Here is a 21,110-nt window from a genome sequence, read left to right on the forward strand (position 1 = left end):
CGGTTTTAATTGTTGGGCTGTGTGCACACTGAACATAATGCGCATGCTTCATCTCATTTCACTTCTTTTAACCGCTGCAGGGCTGGTAAAGCGGTCAAAAAAAAAGGGGCGCGATTATTCATTGGGAAAAATGCCGGTGGTGGAGCTGCTGCGAGAATAACGGCGAAACCCACTCCTGTTTTTGGCTTACAAATACTGAATACACAATGTGTGAATGTGGCCGAAAGACATTTTTTATTTTTCTAGTTTGATGGGTGGTGGGAAGTGCAGGTGTCATTTTCCTGGTGGAATCTGTACAAACTAGGCGCTGTCCAAGCAAAAGGCTCCACAATGACGTATCGGGTCGGGTGCACACGATCTGGAAGTGGCAGCGCTTTGGATGTAGCACATGTCCGCTGCGGCCACAACACTGCCGTCTATTAGTTTAATACATGGGGGAAATTTCTCTTGCGGAGACTAGCGTGTGGAAAGATGCGCTGCATGTCCGTCTCCGCGGGTGTCTGTGAACGCATAGTGGGCATGGGATTTCTTGAAATGCCATCTACTATTCTGTAACATCTGGACTCTGCGGGTTTGACGTTGCACAAGTACGCAGAATCCAACCCGCAGCAATTTCGGATCGTGGCCACGTACCCTCAGGGTCTGTGCACACGCTGCGGAATTGTGTGCGGATTTTTCCGCACTGATTTTTGGGAAATCCGCACTGCAGATTTACCGTGGTTTTTGTGCGGATTCCTATTATGGAGCATGTGTATTCCGCTGCGGAATCCGCACAAAGAATTGACATGCTGCGGAATGTAGACCGCTGTGTTTCTGCACGTTTTCCTGTATAGGTTTACATGGTACTGTAAACTCATGGCAAACTGCTGTGGATCCGCAGCGTGTGCACATGCCCTCAGGGAGGAACAAACCTTCCCAAATGCTTCAAGACAAAAAAATACTCCCCAAAGAAGGAGCGTTTCTTGAAGCTATTTCCACTACAATATTTCACCTCCACACAAAAAAAGAAAAACTCCTGATTCCCCATCCCCTAAGGCTACAGTCACACATGGCTGCTACAGTCACACATGGCTGCTACACTGCAGATTTTCTGCCTGGAGAAAGTGGGAGATTTGCTAGGTTTTACAGTGACGGCATCATGAATGAGAGATTACCGAGTCGGTAAAGTCTACAATGCACATTTTAAGGGTTTGCCACCTGTGTCGAACAAATAATGTACTTCCACGATGGATAATCTGTTGTATTATGGTACCAGAAATGTGGATTAGATTTTAAGAAATCTCATCAAAATGCTGCAAATGTGATTTTTTCCAGCTTGTTGGCATTGCTGCAGAACTTTGCATGGAGTTTGTTTCTATAGATTTGCTGCTAAAATCCAACATCGGAAATGATCCATGTGAATGTTCCCTAAATATGTTGCATATAATTACAATTGCAGGTGGAATTTGTGAGTTTTGCTGCAGATCTCCAGAATAATCAGCAGCGGAAAACACAGTATGTGTGCACACACCCTAATGCTATTAATGCAGGAGACCTTGTCCAGCGCTGAGCCATCGGGCGTTTTGCTACATCCGTAAAGAACACAACCAATGCTGGGTGAATAGTGTGTGTGCACACACTGCTGATTTACTGCTGCATATTGCAGTCACGCTGTGGATTTTCTGCAAGACATCAGCATTTGTGACCGAAATCCACTGACGTGTGTGGCCGCACTGTAATGCAAAGAAACTCCTTTACTGTATGTGAACACAATGGCTTTTTTTCCTGCACATTTCACTTAGAACCCTCCTGAAAAAGTGCTAAAAATGGCGAGCGGTGCAAATGTTAACTAAGGTTTTCTTGCATGATGCTTACCCTTCATCTGTGTTCACACTGTGACTTTTGGGAAAAACTTGAGATGTGTACACAGATGGGACTGTTCTGATCAGGAGATCCTTCGCCGATCCGGAAATAGCAGTCCATGCAAGGACCATGAAACTCCGATGTCCGAATCCGGCCCTAATATGGGATCTACTGAACAGATGTATTGTGAATTTTTTCAGGTATTTTTTTTCTGGAACGGATCTGCTTTAAAAAATACCTGGAAAAGCGCTTAGTTAATACTCTGACTCTTCTTATTCGGTTCAGCTTTTTGAGGGCTTTTTTTTCCCCACTTCCAAGGTTTGTAAAACTGTTTTTAGAAAATAAAGTGCATGTCTCTTTGTATTGGATCCTGATTAGGGATGAGGGGACCCATGGAAGTTTGAGTTCTGGTACCCAATCCAAACTTTAGTCCAAAGTTTGGTTCTGGTATCAGATTTGTACCCGCGTTGGACCTGAACTTTGGATCTGGGAAAAAAAATTCTTGTCTCTCTCATCCCATTCTTGTCTCTCTCTCTCTCGCCCCTGACTTCCCCCGAAACACCAAACACAACAGACTTTAGGGAGAAGTCCGTGTTCGGAGTTCACCGCCGGACGCTAACTGTGCAGTATAATCCCTGAACTTTTGGGTTCGGCTTCGCTCATCTCTAATTCTGCTAACAAAACTGCTCCAAACTAGGCGTTGTCCTGTCAAAAGACTAAGGCTATGTGCACACGTAGAAAGGTTCACTGCGGATTTGATAAATCCACAGGGCAAAAGCACTGCTTTTATCCTGCGGATTTACCGCGGATTCCACTGCGGTTTTCTATAATGGAGCAGGTGTAAAACCGCTGCGGATTCCGCACAAAGAATTGACATGCTGTGGAATGTAAACCGCTGCATTTCCGCGCAGTTTTTGCCGCTGCATGTGCACTGCGGATTGCGTTTCCCATAGGTTTACATTGTACTGTAAACGCATGGGAAACTGCTGCGGATCCGCAGCGTTTATTTCCGCGCAGAAACGCAGATTCGCAAAGTGATTTACAGTACAATGTAAATCAATAGGAAAAAAAAATGCTGTGCTAATGGTGCGGAAAATTCCGCATGAAAAACGCTGCAAATCAAAAGAAGGAGCATGTCACTTCCTTTGTGCGGATCTGTGGCGTTTCTGCACCCTTACATTATAGAAATCCGCAGGGGTAAAAAATGCATGAAATCTGCATTAAAAAAAGCGTCAAATCTGCACCTGCGTTTTCTGCCAGGAGATGCTGATTTTGTGCAGAAAATTTTGCACCCCGATCCACAACGTGTGCACATAGCCTTAAAAAAAAAACAACATTAAAGGAAGAAAAACTCCCAAAATTGCTTCAGGAAACTAAAAACTCCTCAAAGAAGGGTCGTTTTCTGAAGCCGATTCCATTCAAAAACTCAGAATCTTCAACTGCCTTAAACACATTTTTAGACTTGGTCAATAACTACAAGTTTTTCAAGCAAAAAAACGCTTCAGAAAAGCGAGTTTTTGGTGATTTTTCTCTGTTCCTGAAGAGGTTTTGAAGGGTTCTTTTCAGCCTTTTAATTGGATAATGCCTTTTTTTTTTTTAAGAGGTTTCCTTCAGTATCCACTACAAAAAAGTGATCTGCCCTTTTTTTTTCTACCAGGTCCTCTTAAGTTCACAAAACTGAACAGCAAAGTGAATAAATAATGTGGAAGAGTTTTCGGCGTTTTTTTAGGAGGATTTTGGACAGGATTCACTGCGAAAACTTGTCCACATACCATAATGTTATGTTCACAATGAGATTTGTTTTTTCCAGACGTTTTTGGAGCAGAAACTCTCCAAAATTCTCAAGTCTATATGCACACAGAAGTTTTGGAGCAGAAATGGGCTATATACTCGCTGAGTTTTGGGAGTTTCTTTCTTGCAGGACCCTGTGCCGTACCTCCCAAGTTTTTGAAGAGTTTTGCACTTTTGAGGAATTGAAGAGTTTCCTCTCAGTTTCTGCTCTCAAACCTCCCCAAAATACTCCGCGTGCACAAAGCCTCCGAGCGTCAACGATCCAATTCTCAAAACATCTCACTTTCCATTCAATTTCTGCTCCAAACAATCAGCAAAAATAGTTTTTTTCCTTCTGTGGTGATTTCCTGCTGTTTTTTTGTCTTGAAATGTTTTATCTGTGTTTTTGAGGAGTCTTTTGTTTTTTTTCTTTTTTTTTTACGATTTTCTCCCATTTTTTTTTTTAATAAACCTGTCAAGCAATGAATAAAAGGTTATCGTTCTTACGGCAACAAAAAGGCCTCAGGCGCTTGTGGGTTTTTGTTGTTTTTAAAGCCTCATTGACGTCTATTGTAAATTACGGAGTGGCTCCATGTTGGAAAACACCTCAGGAATGGTCTGGTCACTTTACATCAAACTCTTGGCGTTTTTAAAAACCTGAAACTAGGGGAATATCCCACTGTCTGCGGAATGTGATGGCGTGCGTCACGTCGGAGGCCAGGGCACTTCTGTAGGAGGCCATCTTGTCTCTGGGCCAAAATGAGGGCAGGGAAGTGACACGGAGCTGCCAGGCGTCCCTGTGCTCAGATTAATACCAATTTCATCCCAAATAATTATTATTACACCCTGACAACTGTTGCTAAGCAGTGTATTCCTAACAACCAAGCTGTCCACTATCACAGAGCTAGTCAGATAGAACAACCTTCACTGCCCATACAGCTTAAGACCAAAAAGGAGCACAAAATCCTCTTTAGTCTCCTTGAGAACAGGTTAAACAATGTAGAAAGTATGCCGATGAAGTTTCAAGCCCCGTGATTAGACCGATACAACTAATTTTGGGATAAACAAGTACCAAGTGTGCCTTTATTTTTGCATTTAGTCTCAAAATCAACCACTTGTATAATGTGTCAAAGGAGACATAAGAGCAAAAATTAAGGGAAGAATGCCCTTACTAAAGATGGCGACCGAGTGACGGGCGCCGGTTAATGACGTCAGCAGAAGCTCCACCCTTCCCCGGCTCCAGTGTGCTCGGCTTGTCCCTTTCACGTCTGTGCTGGCAGCAGTGAGGAGGCCGCAGCCATGGGGATCCTGGAGAAAATCTCCGAGATCGAGAAGGAGATCGCCAGGACCCAGAAGAACAAGGGTGAGATGGGGGGGAAGGGCTGCGCTGGGTGGTGAGGGACCCTGCATGTGTCACTGTAAGGGGGTATGGTCAGGTGACCCTGCAAATAGGGGGGTATAGAGGGATGTAGTGAGGGACCCTCCACTGGTTATAGTGGGGAGGACCCTGTACTGGTTATAGAGGGATGTAGTGAGGGACCCTCCACTGGTTATAGGGGGGTATAGTGGGGAGGACCCTGCACTGGTTATAGGGGGTGTAGTGGGGAGGACCCTGTACTGGTTATAGGGGGTATAGTGGGGAAGACCCTGTACTGGTTATAGGGGGTATAGTGGGGAGGACCCTGTACTGGTTATAGGGGGGTATAGTGGGCAGAACCCTGCACTGGTTATAGGGGGGTATAGAGGGGAGGACTCTGTACTGGTTATAGGGGGATATAGTGGGGAGGACCCTGCACTGGTTATAGAGGGGTATAGTGGGGAGGACCCTGTACTGGTTATAGGGGGATATAGTGGGGAGGACCCTGCACTGGTTATAGGGGGGTATAGTGGGCAGGACCCTGCACTGGTTATAGGGGGGTATAGAGGGGAGGACTCTGTACTGGTTATAGGGGGGTATAGTGGGGAGGACCCTGCACTGGTTATAGGGGGGTATAGTGGGGAGGACCCTGTACTGGTTATAGGGGGGTATAGTGGGCAGGACCCTGCACTGGTTATAGGGGGGTATAGTGGGGAGGACCCTGCACTGGTTATAGGGGGGTATAGTGGGGAGGACCCTGTACTGGTTATAGGGGGGTATAGTGGGGAGGACCCTGTACTGGTTATAGGGGGGTATAGTGGGGAGGACCCTGTACTGGTTATAGGGGGGTATAGTGGGGAGGACCCTGTACTGGTTATAGGGGGATATAGTGGGGAGGACCCTGTACTGGTTATAGGGGGATATAGTGGGGACGACCCTGCACTGGTTATAGGGGGGTATAGTGGGGAGGACCCTGCACTGGTTATAGGGGGGTATAGTGGGGAGGACCCTGTACTGGTTATAGGGGGATATAGTGGGCAGGACCCTGCACTGGTTATAGGGGGGTATAGTGGGCAGAACCCTGCACTGGTTATAGGGGGGTATAGAGGGGAGGACTCTGTACTGGTTATAGGGGGATATAGTGGGGAGGACCCTGCACTGGTTATAGAGGGGTATAGTGGGGAGGACCCTGTACTGGTTATAGGGGGATATAGTGGGGAGGACCCTGCACTGGTTATAGGGGGGTATAGTGGGCAGGACCCTGCACTGGTTATAGGGGGGTATAGAGGGGAGGACTCTGTACTGGTTATAGGGGGGTATAGTGGGGAGGACCCTGCACTGGTTATAGGGGGGTATAGTGGGGAGGACCCTGTACTGGTTATAGGGGGGTATAGTGGGCAGGACCCTGCACTGGTTATAGGGGGGTATAGAGGGGAGGACTCTGTACTGGTTATAGGGGGGTATAGAGGGGAGGACCCTGTACTGGTTATAGGGGGGTATAGTGGGGAGGACCCTGTACTGGTTATAGGGGGGTATAGTGGGGAGGACCCTGTACTGGTTATAGGGGGATATAGTGGGGAGGACCCTGTACTGGTTATAGGGGGATATAGTGGGGACGACCCTGCACTGGTTATAGGGGGGTATAGTGGGGAGGACCCTGCACTGGTTATAGGGGGGTATAGTGGGGAGGACCCTGTACTGGTTATAGGGGGATATAGTGGGCAGGACCCTGCACTGGTTATAGGGGGGTATAGTGGGCAGAACCCTGCACTGGTTATAGGGGGTATAGAGGGGAGGACTCTGTACTGGTTATAGGGGGATATAGTGGGGAGGACCCTGCACTGGTTATAGAGGGGTATAGTGGGGAGGACCCTGTACTGGTTATAGGGGGATATAGTGGGGAGGACCCTGCACTGGTTATAGGGGGGTATAGTGGGCAGGACCCTGCACTGGTTATAGGGGGGTATAGAGGGGAGGACTCTGTACTGGTTATAGGGGGGTATAGTGGGGAGGACCCTGCACTGGTTATAGGGGGGTATAGTGGGGAGGACCCTGTACTGGTTATAGGGGGGTATAGTGGGCAGGACCCTGCACTGGTTATAGGGGGGTATAGAGGGGAGGACTCTGTACTGGTTATAGGGGGGTATAGAGGGGAGGACCCTGCACTGGTTATAGGGGGGTATAGTGGGGAGGACCCTGCACTGGTTATAGGGGGGTATAGTGGGGAGGACCCTGTACTGGTTATAGGGGGGTATAGTGGGGAGGACCCTGTACTGGTTATAGGGGGGTATAGTGGGGAGGACCCTGTACTGGTTATAGGGGGGTATAGTGGGGAGGACCCTGTACTGGTTATAGGGGGATATAGTGGGGAGGACCCTGTACTGGTTATAGGGGGATATAGTGGGGACGACCCTGCACTGGTTATAGGGGGGTATAGTGGGGAGGACCCTGCACTGGTTATAGGGGGGTATAGTGGGGAGGACCCTGTACTGGTTATAGGGGGATATAGTGGGCAGGACCCTGCACTGGTTATAGGGGGGTATAGTGGGGAGGACCCTGCACTGGTTATAGGGGGGTATAGTGGGGAGGACCCTGTACTGGTTATAGGGGGGTATAGTGGGGAGTACCCTGTACTGGTTATAGGGGGATATAGTGGGGAGGACCCTGTACTGGTTATAGGGGGATATAGTGGGGAGGACCCTGCACTGGTTATAGGGGGGTATAGTGGGGAGGACCCTGTACTAGTTATTTGGGGAGTGTAGTGGGGAGGACCCTGCACTGGTTATAGGGGGGATATAGTGGGGAGGACCCTGTACTGGTTATACGGGGATATAGTGGGGAGGACCCTGCACTGGTTATAGGGGGATATAGTGGGGAGGACCCTGCACTGGTTATACGGGGATATAGTGGGGAGGACCCTGCACTGGTTATACTGGTGGTGTAGTGGTGAGGACCCTGTACTGGTTAGTGAGGGGATGCTATACTGGCTAGTACATGGCCGCCTATGATCTCTTCCTCCTTGTCTTCCAGCCACTGAGTATCACTTGGGATTGCTGAAGGCGAAGCTCGCCAAGTACAGAGCCCAGCTCCTGGAGCCCTCCAAATCTGCTGCCGCCAAAGGCGAGGGCTTCGATGTGATGAAATCCGGAGATGCCCGAGTGGCGCTGATCGGGTTCCCCTCTGTGGGTAAGGTCGGTAACCCCCCTGATCCCTTGTGACCACTGTACTCTAATTCTGCATAACAACATCAATCTGCCACAGAGCAGACCTGATCACACCCAGAGCTGCATCCTAAATGGTGGCTGCCGCCTGCATTGTGCAGACCCGCACCGCAGTGATGGCGTCCTGTAGTGCTCGCTATGGTCCTGCGTAGTGAAGGATGTGGCGTCTACTGGTATATCCCGCACTTGGCCTCTTGGGGGCAGCAGTGACATCCGGCATCTTAAAGGGGTATTTCATCCACTAACAGATCATCTATCCACTGTATATGTGATGTGTTAGGTCACTGGGTACAGATGCCCGGTATTTCTCCAATCACAGCCGACCAGTTAGGAGGAGACTGACTAGATCCTTAGTCGCCCTTGCTCAGTGCTGCCCCCTATTCAGAATCTATGGATGTTTCATAAACAGCTGAGCACCGCACAGAATTGTGAATGCAGCCCTGGATGTGACTGGAGTATGATGATAAAACTATTTACAATGTTCTTTGAATGATTTTTGGAATTTTAATGTTTTTTTTCCAGTCCACATTTTTGAGTCTGATGACCTCCACCGCTAGTGAGGCCGCCTCCTATGAGTTCACCACGCTGACCTGCATCCCGGGAGTGATAGAGGTGACAATGATTGGACTTTTGTATGATTTTATATTTTTTTGCAACTTCCTTTGGAATTTTTTACCGTACTGTTTTCTATATCTCTGCTTGCTTTTATTAACCCCTTGGTGAACGAGCCAATTTTGACCTTTAATGGCCAAGCCAATTTTTACAATTCTGACCGCTTTCACTTTATGTGCTAATAACTCTTGAAGGCTTCAGCGAATCCCAGTGATTCTGAGATTGTTTTCTTGTGACATATTGTACTTTATGATAGTCGTAACATTTCTTCGATATGACTTTTTATATATGAAAAAAATGGAAATTTGGCCAAAATTTTGAAAATTTTGCAATTTTCAAACTTTTAATTTTTATGCCTTTAAATCAGAGAGTCATATCGCACAAAATAGTTAATAACGTCTACTTTACATCAGCACAATTTTGGAATTTTTTTATTAGGAAGTTATAAGGGTTAAAAGTTGACCAGCGATTTCTCATTTTTAAGCAAAATTTACAAACCCATTTTTTTAGGGACCACATCACATCTAAAGTCACTTTGAGGGATCAATTTAACAGAAAGTACCCAAAAGTGACACCATTCTAAAATCTAAACCCCTCAGGGTGCTCAAAACCACACTCAAGACGTTTATTAACCCTTCAGGTGCTTCACAGGATCTGAAGCAAAGTGTAAGGAAAATATTAACATTTAACTTTTTTCACAAAAAAAATATTTTAGACCCAACTTTTTTATTTTCACAAGGGTAACAGGAAAAAATGGGCCAATACTTTTGTTGTGCAATTTCTCCCGAGTATGCTGGTACCCCATATGTGGGGGTACGCTACTATGTGAGCGCACGGCAGAGCTCAGAAGGGAGGGAGCGCCATGTGACTTTTTGAATCAATGGCGGGCCCCATGTTGTGTTTGTAACCCCCCCTGATGCGCCTAAACAGTGTAAACCCCCCACATATGACCCCATTTTGGAAACCACACCCCTCAAGGATCTTATCCAGGGGTATAGTGAGCATTTTGAATCCACGGTTACAACACATTAGGTTAGGTTGTTAGACATCCCAAAAAAATCCATGCAGGGATCCGCAATACTCGGTGCATACCAGAGCATCCGATTCAAACACCAGTAGGAAGCACTTGCACTTAACATTAGCCGTCATATCGTCATTGATTATTATTTTTTATTTTATTTTTTTTACTTTTAAAAAAAACCCAATTGTAACTTCAACACTAACCCCAACCCTAACTGCAAAGAATGGAAAAAATATATATTTTATCATTTTTAAGTGACAAAGGGGGGTTTGACGGACTATTTTTTTTTTTATTTGATTACTGTCATAGACCCTATCACAGTGATCAAAATAAACCAACAGGAAAAATGTCCTATTGTTGTCGGGTACCGGCCGGCAGATCTCGGCGGGCGCACTGCGCATCCATCCTGCCACCATTTTCTTCCAGGAAGATGACGCAGAGGGCCTGGGGAAGGTGGAGGTACTGGAGGGGGGGGGCTCGAGGGGACCCCATTTCTCTCTCCATTGGTATGCTAGATCATTTCAGGGGAGAGAGAAATGAATTGTAAATCAATCTTAAAAAAAAAAAAAAAAAGTTGTGATCTCCGTTATTCACTGAATAGCAGCGATCACATGACAGGAGACTGTAAAAACCAGTTTGGATGATCATGTTCTCTCTCGGAGACCCCAGAGATTTTCTGACATTTGGGGAGCGCTATACCCTTATTTCTCAGCGCTGTTAAAAAGCGGTGCTGAGGAATAAGTACCCTTAACTGGTATCGGCGGTCGTTAAAGGGGTTAAATTAGAAGTATTAGATACTGTGAAGCCACTGAATGAAATTCTGAATGTCCCCATTCACTGACAACAAGCAGAGCTCTGCTTTAGCTCTTTATACATATAAACTGGGGAAAGCGCCTGTGGTTTGGGCCGTCCGTGATACGTTTCTGTGCTTTCAGTACAAAGGAGCGAACATCCAGCTGTTGGATCTGCCGGGAATTATCGAAGGTGCAGCGCAAGGTGAGTGCTAGCTCTTGCCTTCACAGACCAGGACCCCAGTGCTCCTGATAATCGCCTGTGATGCTCTGCATGAACGGGGCATGCTGCATCGTCCATAATGCACCCTATACTATATCCCCCTGTAGGGAAGGGCAGAGGTCGCCAGGTCATTGCTGTCGCTCGGACATCGGACGTAGTCATTATGATGCTGGATGCCACGAAAGGTGAAGTCCAGAGGTGAGCAGTCCATAGCGGGCACAGATCACGCCCTGCCGGCATGTGGTGGGCACCCCTATCGTACGCTCACTGTCGTGACTTTCTTTTCACCAGATCCTTATTGGAGAAAGAGCTGGAGTCTGTGGGTATACGGCTGAACAAGGAAAAGCCCAATATATACTTTAAGGTAAGTGATTGGAAAATACATTGTCACGGAGTCTCCAGTTCTCGTAAGGTCGGGGGTACTGAGCAGAAATATGGGGTACATGGAGCTGATTTATTTTTTTTTTTGCATAATTTTGACAATTTTTCTTACTAATCTCCTCCCAGTATAATAATGTGTATATAGATAGATCCCATTACACAAAGTTCGGGGTCCGTATATATAAGGTAAATGTTGAGTGAACCGATCGGTGGGTTTCACACGTGATTTCTTAGTTGTGACCAAACATTTCTGGACTAAATTTGATGAGCGGTGCCTGGATGCCGCTGCTGCCGCTTATCCTCACAGGGACCATACAGCGGAGCAAAAAAATAATAATCACTCAGGCCACTGCCACTATTAGCTGCTTCTCACTGACTCCACTGCCACTATTAGCTTGTTAGTGGATCCTGACGAAACATGGGCAACTTAATGTGCTGCATTTTTAGAAAAATGTTGTAGAAAGAAAAAGAAAAAACTGTGCCAAAATTTGTAACAAAGAAATTGTCCCTTTTTTTATTTTTTGCTCTGTATCATACATAGACAAGTTTCTGCTCTGGAATAGTAGTAGAATTTCTGCATTAAGTGGTGCCACTCGCCAATAATGCTTGATTATTCCATGCCGAAACAAGATTATACATCGGCTATGGCCGTTTCGCACTTATGGCGCTTCCTCATTCACACTGTTGTAATTTTCTTTTTTTAATTTATTGCTAGCCCAAGAAAGGAGGCGGCATCTCGTTCAACTCGACTCTCCCCCTGACCCAGTGCTCCGAGAAGCTGGTACAGCTCATTCTGCACGAATACAGTATCCTTCCTGCTTGCTGCAATGTATCTGTCCATATAGTGGAGGAGGCTATGAGTGTGCGGTGGTCCTGCCATACCGATCCTCGGATCCTGCCCCTAATCGTTATGGTCCTAGAGAATGGTGACTGACAGTACGGGGGGTTCTATCTGACGGCGGCCATCTTTGCACAATACAAAGGATGGGAAGTAGAGGATTACTATAATCCATGATTGGGCTCTGCATTAGAATCCTTCATGTATCGTTATTGCTGGGGAGCTGCATACACCTAAACCATATTTTCACCGCAACCTATAGAGTGGACCTTAATGAGCTTTTCACTAGAAATGTTCAACGCCGAGGTGCTGTTTCGGGAGGACTGCAGCCCGGATGATTTCATAGATGTCATTGTGGGGAACAGGGTGTACATGCCGTGTCTGTATGTAAGTAGATGAGAAATGTTCAGAACGTCTCCTTTCACACCAATTGGGCTGTATCTGCACGGAGGACCCATTTATTATTATATTCTGCAGGGTTTTGGTGTGACAGATAGGAGTATGGAGGAATTGACATTGCTCTATTCAGTAACCCCCCTATTGTCCTCCCCATATATCATCTATAGGTGTATAATAAAATAGATCAGATCTCCATGGAGGAGGTGGACAGACTGGCCCGGCAGCCGCACAGCGTGGTCATCAGGTGAGAAGCTGATTCCTCTATGGCTTTTCTCAAGTCCCATCCCTCTCTTGCTTTTCCCGCGCTTCCTCTCTTGCTTTTCCCGCGCTTCCTCTCTGGCTTTTCCCGCGCCCCCTCTCTCTCTGGCTTTTCCCGCGCCCCCTCTCTCTCTGGCTTTTCCCGCGCCCCCTCTCTCTCTGGCTTTTCCCGCGCCCCCTCTCTCTCTGGCTTTTCCCGCGCCCCCCCCCTCTCTGGCTTTTTCCCGCGGCCCCTCTCTGGCTTTTTCACACGCCCCCTCTCTCTCTGGCTTTTCCTGCGCCCTCTCTGGCTTTTCTTGTGTCCCACCCCTCTCTGGCTTTTCTCGGGTCCCACCCCTCTCTGGCTTTTCCCGCGCCCCCTCTCTCTGGCTTTTCCCGCGCCCCCTCTCTCTCTGGCTTTTCCCGCGCCCCCTCTCTCTCTGGCTTTTCCCGTGTCCCCCCTCTCTCTGGCTTTTTCCCGCGCCCCCTCTCTGGCTTTTTCCCGCGCCCCCTCTCTGGCTTTTTCCCGCGCCCCCTCTCTGGCTTTTTCCCGCGCCCCCTCTCTGGCTTTTTCCCGCGCCCCCTCTCTGGCTTTTTCCCGCGCCCCCTCTCTGGCTTTTTCCCGCGCCCCCTCTCTGGCTTTTTCCCGCGCCCCCTCTCTGGCTTTTTCCCGCGCCCCCTCTCTGGCTTTTTCCCGCGCCCCCTCTCTGGCTTTTTCCCGCGCCCCCTCTCTCTCTGGCTTTTCCCGCGTCCCCCCTCTCTCTGGCTTTTTCCCGCGCCCCCTCTCTGGCTTTTTCCCGCGCCCCCTCTCTGGCTTTTTCCCGCGCCCCCTCTCTGGCTTTTTCCCGCGCCCCCTCTCTGGCTTTTTCCCGCGCCCCCTCTCTGGCTTTTTCCCGCGCCCCCTCTCTGGCTTTTTCCCGCGCCCCCTCTCTGGCTTTTTCCCGCGCCCCCTCTCTGGCTTTTTCCCGCGGCCCCTCTCTGGCTTTTTCACACGCCCCCTCTCTCTCTGGCTTTTCCTGCGCCCTCTCTGGCTTTTCTTGTGTCCCACCCCTCTCTGGCTTTTCTCGGGTCCCACCCCTCTCTGGCTTTTTCCCGCGCCCCCTCTCTGGCTTTTTCCCGCGGCCCCTCTCTGGCTTTTTCACACGCCCCCTCTCTCTCTGGCTTTTCCTGCGCCCTCTCTGGCTTTTCTTGTGTCCCACCCCTCTCTGGCTTTTCTTGTGTCCCACCCCTCTCTGGCTTTTCCCGCGCCCCCTCTCTCTCTGGCTTTTCCCGCGCCCCCTCTCTCTCTGGCTTTTCCCGTGTCCCCCCTCTCTCTGGCTTTTTCCCGCGCCCCCTCTCTGGCTTTTTCCCGCGCCCCCTCTCTGGCTTTTTCCCGCGCCCCCTCTCTGGCTTTTTCCCGCGCCCCCTCTCTGGCTTTTTCCCGCGCCCCCTCTCTGGCTTTTTCCCGCGCCCCCTCTCTGGCTTTTTCCCGCGCCCCCTCTCTGGCTTTTTCCCGCGTCCCCCCTCTCTCTGGCTTTTTCCCGCGTCCCCCCTCTCTCTGGCTTTTTCCCGCGCCCCCTCTCTGGCTTTTTCCCGCGCCCTCTCTCTGGCTTTTTCCCGCGCCCCCTCTCTGGCTTTTTCCCGCGCCCCCTCTCTGGCTTTTTCCCGCGCCCCCTCTCTGGCTTTTTCCCGCGCCCCCTCTCTGGCTTTTTCCCGCGCCCCCTCTCTGGCTTTTTCCCGCGCCCCCTCTCTGGCTTTTTCCCGCGCCCCCTCTCTGGCTTTTTCCCGCGCCCCCTCTCTGGCTTTTTCCCGCGCCCCCTCTCTGGCTTTTTCCCGCGCCCCCTCTCTGGCTTTTTCCCGCGCCCCCTCTCTGGCTTTTTCCCGCGCCCCCTCTCTGGCTTTTTCCCGCGCCCCCTCTCTGGCTTTTTCCCGCGCCCCCTCTCTGGCTTTTTCCCGCGCCCCCTCTCTGGCTTTTTCCCGCGCCCCCTCTCTGGCTTTTTCCCGCGCCCCCTCTCTGGCTTTTTCCCGCGCCCCCTCTCTGGCTTTTTCCCGCGCCCCCTCTCTGGCTTTTTCCCGCGCCCCCTCTCTGGCTTTTTCCCGCGCCCCCTCTCTGGCTTTTTCCCGCGCCCCCTCTCTGGCTTTTTCCCGCGCCCCCTCTCTGGCTTTTTCCCGCGCCCCCTCTCTGGCTTTTTCCCGCGCCCCCTCTCTGGCTTTTTCCCGCGCCCCCTCTCTGGCTTTTTCCCGCGCCCCCTCTCTGGCTTTTTCCCGCGCCCCCTCTCTGGCTTTTTCCCGCGCCCCCTCTCTGGCTTTTTCCCGCGCCCCCTCTCTGGCTTTTTCCCGCGCGCCCTCTCTGGCTTTTCTCGCGTCACATCCCTCTCTGGCTTTTCTCGGGTCCCACCCCTCTCTGGCTTTTCCCGCGCCCCCTCTCTCTCTGGCTTTTCCCGCGCCCTCTCTGGCTTTTCTCGCGTCCCGTCCCTCTCTGGCTTTTCTCGCGTCCCGTCCCTCTCTGGCTTTTCTCGCGTCCCGTCCCTCTCTGGCTTTTCACGCGTCCCGTCCCTCTGGCTTTTTTCGCGTTCTGTCCCTCTCTGGCTTTTCTCGCGTCCCGTCCCTCTCTGGCTTTTTTCGCGTTCTATCCCTCTGGCTTTTTTCACGTCCCATCCCTCTCTGGCTTTTTCTCGCGTCCCATCCCTCTCTGGCTTTTTCTCGCGTCACATCCCTCTGGCTTTTTCTTTTTCAGTTGTGGAATGAAGCTGAACCTGGACTATTTACTGGAAATGTTATGGGAATATTTGGCACTTACCTGTATCTACACTAAGAAGCGAGGAGGTAATGATGTTTTATTCTCTCCCCAGCCATCTATCTAACAAGGGTTCATTAAGTTCCCTTCCACCCTTACTGAGTGGACTATACATAAGCTCCTTTTGCTCTGACCTTAATGCGTGACAAGAACCGCTCAGTGAATTCAATGGGAACTCTGTAATGCTTCATGTTCCCTGTGGAGGCGCTGTGGGGAAATGAACACTTGCTGCCACCAGCAGTGATAACCTGTGATCTTATCTCCCTCTTCATCCACAGAGCGGCCTGATTTTGCAGATGCCATCATCCTCCGTCAAGGCGCCTCTGTGGAGCACGTGGTAAGAATTCCTCTTCTTGTTTACGGCAGTTTTATAGGCGTTTAATCCTACTCTACAATAACCAAGGACACTTTCTCGGCAATTATTAAAACCAATAAATTGCAGAAAAATAGATGCCTTCTGTTTGTGTAATTTGTGAATTTCGGGGGATCAGTTTACACCAAAAACTTGTGGAAATGGATTCATAAATGGGCGCTGCTGTGCGTGATTCAGGTTCTGTGTTGGTGTCGTATCCCAGTTCACTGGTCGTGAGGATTTGCCTGTATAATAATCATATCTGAGCAGATCTGACTGTAAAGTCACAGGAAGAAAACTGGTCAAAAATGGAAGTGTCCAAATTTATGTTACGGCAAGTCTTAATTTAGTGCCACTTTAAAATGGATTTGTCACCAGATGACACAGTCAAAATGCATATAATATTAAACCGTTATTGGACCTGATGAGGCTCATGTACTTACCTTGATAATGTCAGAAAACCTGTATCATTTTTTTTTTTGTTAACACGGTGCCCACTGCTCACTGTCCTTCCGCCGTGATGCTGAATCACCTTTGATCTAGTTTTTGCAACAGCCCCTCACTGTCCCTCCTCCCTGCTGCTGACTCTCCATTCTGATGGACAGCTCTTCAGTGTACATCGTAACTGCTGCTGAATCTCCATCGATCTAGTTTTGTTGACAACTCCCCTCACTGTCCCTCATGCTGCTGAATTTTCGTCTATCTTGATGGACAGCCCCTTGCTTTTCCTCCTCCCTGCTGCATCGACACCTATCCTGATGCACAGCCCCTCACTGTCCCTCCTCCCTTCTGCTGCTGAATCTGATGGACAGCCCCTCACTATCCCTCCTCCCTGCTGCTGTTGAATCTGATGGACAGACCCTCACTGTCCCTCCTCCCTGCTGCATCTACATCTATCCTGATGGACAGACCCTCACTGTCCCTCCTCCCTGCTGCATCTACATCTATCCTGATGGACAGACCCTCACTGTCCCTCCTCCCTGCTGCATCTACATCTATCCTGATGGACAGACCCTCACTGTCCCTCCTCCCTTCTGCTGCTGAATCTGATGGACAAACCCTCACTGTCCCTCCTACCTGCTGATGCTGATTCTCCTCCCTCCTATCCTGACTGACAGCTTTTCTCTGCTGCTGAAATCTCACACTGCTTAGTACAAGCTGCAGCTGTCAGTCATCCTGGCCGACTGGAGACTGAATACTTTTGGATGCTCATTTTAATCAGAATTATACATCCAGATTTTCAAAGTAAGCACACGAGTCTCCTCAGATGTAAGAGATCTAATTAATAACCTGTGCAGGTGGCACTGTAAAATATTTGTTTTTCCCCATTTACAGTCCTTGTATAACACATGTTTAATCTATCAGGAGGAGAGGAGAGCTGGAGCTGTGCATGTTGGCGGACTCTGTCATAGCTCCATGGCTGCTAATAGCGGATGCTATCACTTTGCAGCCTTCATTCTATCAGACGACGCACAGAGGCTGTTACCTTTCACATATATGCACTTTTTTTTCCAGTGTCACCGGATTCACAGGACGCTCACCAGCCAGTTTAAATATGCACTAGTTTGGGTGAGTATATAGTGAATGTGCCTCACTGCTTTATTGTCCATGATTAGAATGCGATCACTGTTGTCTGCCTAAAATAGCGCCACCCCATCCACAGGCAGCAGATCAGTCCCATTAATTAACTTCCTTATGATGGCAGGATAAATAATAACTGCTGTGTAGGCTGAAGAATGGAGAATAGTGAGTGCAGCTCTGGAGTATGTAACTCTGGGTCAGTAATGTATGTACACAGTGACTGCACCAGCAGAATAGTGAGTGCAGCTCTGGGGTATAATACAGGATGTAACTCAGGATCAGTAATGTAATGTATGTACACAGTGACTGCACCAGCAGAATAGTGAGTGCAGCTCTGGGGTATAATACAGGATGTAACTCAGGATCAGTAATGTAATGTATGTACACAGACTGCACCAGCAGAATAGTGAGTGCAGCTCTGGGGTATAATACAGGATGTAACTCAGGATCACTAATGTATGTACACAGTGACTGCACCAGCAGAATAGTGAGTGCAGCTCTGGGGTATAATACAGGATGTAACTCAGGATCTGTAATGTATGTACACAGTGACTGCACCAGCAGAATAGTGAGTGCAGCTCTGGGGTATAATACAGGATGTAACTCAGGATCAGTAATGTAATGTATGTACACAGTGACTGCACCAGCAGAATAGTGAGTGCAGCTCTGGGGTATAATACAGGAGGTAACTCAGGATCAGTAATGTAATGTATGTACACAGTGACTGTACCAGCAGAATAGTGAGTGCAGCTCTGGAGTATAATACAGGATGTAACTCAGGATCAGTAATGTAATGTCTGTACACAGTGACTGCACCAGCAGAATAGTGAGTGCAGCTCTGGGGTATAATACAGGATAAGTAAGGCATGTACACAGTGATCTTGACTGTAGGGCCTGGTTGCATTGATATTAGCAAATTTTGTAATCTGGCTAGTAGCTCAGCCTTCAAAATGGTGGTCTAGTAGGGTACATGCTAACTTCTGATGGGATTCTTTAGCTATTTCTGACTTTTTTCTTTTGTATTTTGTATTTTTAGGGAACCAGCACCAAATACAGCCCGCAGAGAGTCGGACTGACGCACAACATGGACCATGAAGACGTCATCCAAATAGTCAAGAAATAAAATGGCTGACAACACCTACACATAGAAGTTATGTACTGCTGCCTCACACCCTCTGTTTAAATCCCCCCCCAAAAAACGACATAACACCTGAGACACAACACTCAATGTTAGCGCCGCGTATTGTGAGCTGTGTTCTCCGGAATGGACACTGTTGATATCGGAGCCATCCATCACCCCAACCACGTTACTCCAGGACCTGGAGCGAGATTCTGGCATATAGCAAATACACAATCTCTGTACCTTGGCGACTGATCTGATTCGTGTTTCTTGGCGAGTTTTTGGGGCACCATTTATTAAAATTGTGTGAGAGGAAACCTGGCCCTTGGCAGCCAATCATATCTCAGCTTTTAGGTCTGCAACTATTGTGAACAAATGAAAGGTTTGCTGTGATTGGTTGCTACGGGCAGCAATGTTGAGTTTTCTGTCAATCTTGACTTCGGGGACATAAAATACATTTAAACAGCAATTTTGTGAGGAAAATCATTTTATTTTTTGTTTTTGTTTCTACAATTTTTAATTGTGAAATAAAAATGACCTGGCAAGATGATGCTGCAGATCAGTACAATTATCTGTACTATATATGAGCTGATGGTGGTTGGCTGCATGGAAAAGTGGCAACAAAAGCTAAAAAAGTTAAATAAACAAAAAAACATCAAAACGATCAAAAAGTTATCAATAAAAAAATGTCACCTCCCAATAAAAAAAAAAAAAAGCAAACCCTCACTCAGCCCTCAACATAAAATGAAAAAGTCACCAGTCCTGGAAAATGGCGACTTTTTTCTTTTTGTATACTAATTTCTGTTTCTTTGGGGGGGTTTTATACTAATTTATGATTTATTTATTTTTTTCAGATTTTTTTTTTTATATATACTAATTTTTTGTTTGTTTAATATAATTTTTAATTTAAATTTTATATTTTTTGAGGAAAAAAAATTCACCACTTAAAAAAAAAAAAAATATAACTTACAAGATTTTATTGCCATCTTCATACTGACCTGCAGACTTGTGTTACCAGGTCCTTTTTACGGTAAAGTGTTTGCCTAAAAAAATAATGATGGGGACTGTTTTTTTATGATTTTCTTATTATTATTTATTTATTTTTTTGGGTGGGTGGTCTGGTCATGGATTGCATTTGTTTTGAGAGTTTAGTCTGGGGCCTATGTTTATTTTGGGGTCTCTTTTAGCTGTCCCCATGGTCAGTTTATTTAGGAGGAAGGGGTTAGTTTTAGGGCGGGAATGAGTGGGGTCTGGTTTGCAGTCCTTAGTTTAGTGTCCTTTTCTGGTGGGGTTTGTTTACTTTCGGATATGAAAAATTGGGTCATAAGCGCTAATCGTGTAACGCTGGGGTTTCGTGTATCTGTGTCGTGCTGCATGGTTTTTATTCAAAATGGCTGCCAACCTCCCTCTCCAGTTTCCTTCAAGTACTACAGTGTCGCCTTTCATACACTAAAGTAGATTTTGGTGCCGCGACAGATTCCCAAAGCGGCGGCAACTAAAGTCCTGCAAAGCGGGATTACAAGAGTGATCGGATCTCTGACCAATGAGAATGCAGAGTTTTGGAGGGAAAGCAGAGGCAGAATCTGTCTGAGGGCCACAACGAATTCTGACTGGAAAATGAAAGGTCTGTGAGGAGAAATGGACACTACTGACCGGGAAGAAGAAGAACAGTGAAATATAAATGAAAAATGGTGGCAATAAGTGAATTAAAAGGTTGACGGTACCAGCCCTCTCAAGAAAAAGATTACATACCTAAATCCATGATCTTATGTGCACCATTTTGTGCTCGTATAACATCAAAAAAGTCCAACCTGCAAGTGGGTCTATGATTCTATGATATTATACCGAGTTCGTGGCAATGTGCCCATATTTTATATTTGTGTGACACCTGCTGCAAAGGGGCCATTTTACCTCAGTGACTACTTTTTTTTGTTAATTAAAACTGGCCTGGTAATGAGCACAGCAAGAACTGGGCGGGGTTCCATTAATTACTGTATGGCAGTCCCTGGGCGTCAGTCACTGCGGTCAGGTAGTGCATTTATGCTTGGACGTTCCCTCCATAAATTTACATAATGTAAGTGTGTAACGGAATATAGAAAAGTACACACCAGTAAGAAAGCATTACAGCAGCTGAGGTGTTTAATGTGAGGTTCTGCAGCAGCTGCTGTGTGTATGATGAGGTTGTGACAACTGAGGTGTGTTTTATGAGGTTCTGCAGCAGCTGAGGTGTGTATGATCAGGTTCTGCAGCACCTGAGGTGTGTATTGTGAGGTTCCGCAGCAGCTGAGGTGCATAGTATGATGTTCTGCAGTAGCTGTGGTGTATTATGATGTTCTCCAGTAGCTCAGGTGCGTATTATGATGTTCTGCAGCAGCTGAGGTGCGTATTTTGAGGTTCTGCAGCAGCTGAGATGCTTATTATGAGGTTGAGCAGTAGTGAAGGTGAGATGAGCAGTGCCCATGTAGCGCCGCTTATCTCCATATTCTTCTCCCATGAGAAGGTGATGCTCGTACAGTTATTACCTACAGACACGTGACCTGTAATGTACCGTGATGACTCCATCATCCTGAGGGCTGCAGCAGTTGAGGG

General features: G+C 47.8%; 1 protein-coding gene across 1 annotated transcript; it reads left to right on the plus strand.

Annotated features, from left to right (window-relative positions):
* Positions 1 to 4,781: 4,781 nt before the first annotated feature.
* On the plus strand, positions 4,782 to 19,071 carry DRG2 (developmentally regulated GTP binding protein 2). The gene is made up of 13 exons (XM_077274337.1): positions 4,782 to 4,975; positions 8,000 to 8,160; positions 8,713 to 8,802; positions 10,759 to 10,819; positions 10,945 to 11,035; positions 11,129 to 11,201; positions 11,934 to 12,024; positions 12,346 to 12,443; positions 12,623 to 12,699; positions 15,409 to 15,497; positions 15,747 to 15,805; positions 17,336 to 17,389; positions 18,438 to 19,071. Exons 1-13 carry the CDS (start codon positions 4,912 to 4,914, stop codon positions 18,522 to 18,524), a joined length of 1,095 nt encoding a protein of 364 aa, XP_077130452.1. The 5' UTR covers positions 4,782 to 4,911; the 3' UTR covers positions 18,525 to 19,071.
* The last annotated feature ends 2,039 nt before the right edge of the window (positions 19,072 to 21,110 follow it).

The sequence above is a fragment of the Ranitomeya variabilis genome, chromosome 7, assembly GCF_051348905.1.
Source record: "Ranitomeya variabilis isolate aRanVar5 chromosome 7, aRanVar5.hap1, whole genome shotgun sequence".
Lineage (NCBI taxonomy): Eukaryota > Metazoa > Chordata > Amphibia > Anura > Dendrobatidae > Ranitomeya > Ranitomeya variabilis.

Bases quoted from the DNA above. Each gene is read 5' to 3' on its own strand.
- DRG2 (XM_077274337.1), top strand. From the start codon at position 4,912: ATGGGGATCCTGGAGAAAATCTCCGAGATCGAGAAGGAGATCGCCAGG. The intron at 4,976-7,999 runs GTGAGATGGGGG...CTTGTCTTCCAG, and splicing joins CAGGACCCAGAAGAACAAGG to CCACTGAGTATCACTTGGGA. The intron at 8,803-10,758 runs GTGACAATGATT...CTGTGCTTTCAG, and splicing joins GCATCCCGGGAGTGATAGAG to TACAAAGGAGCGAACATCCA.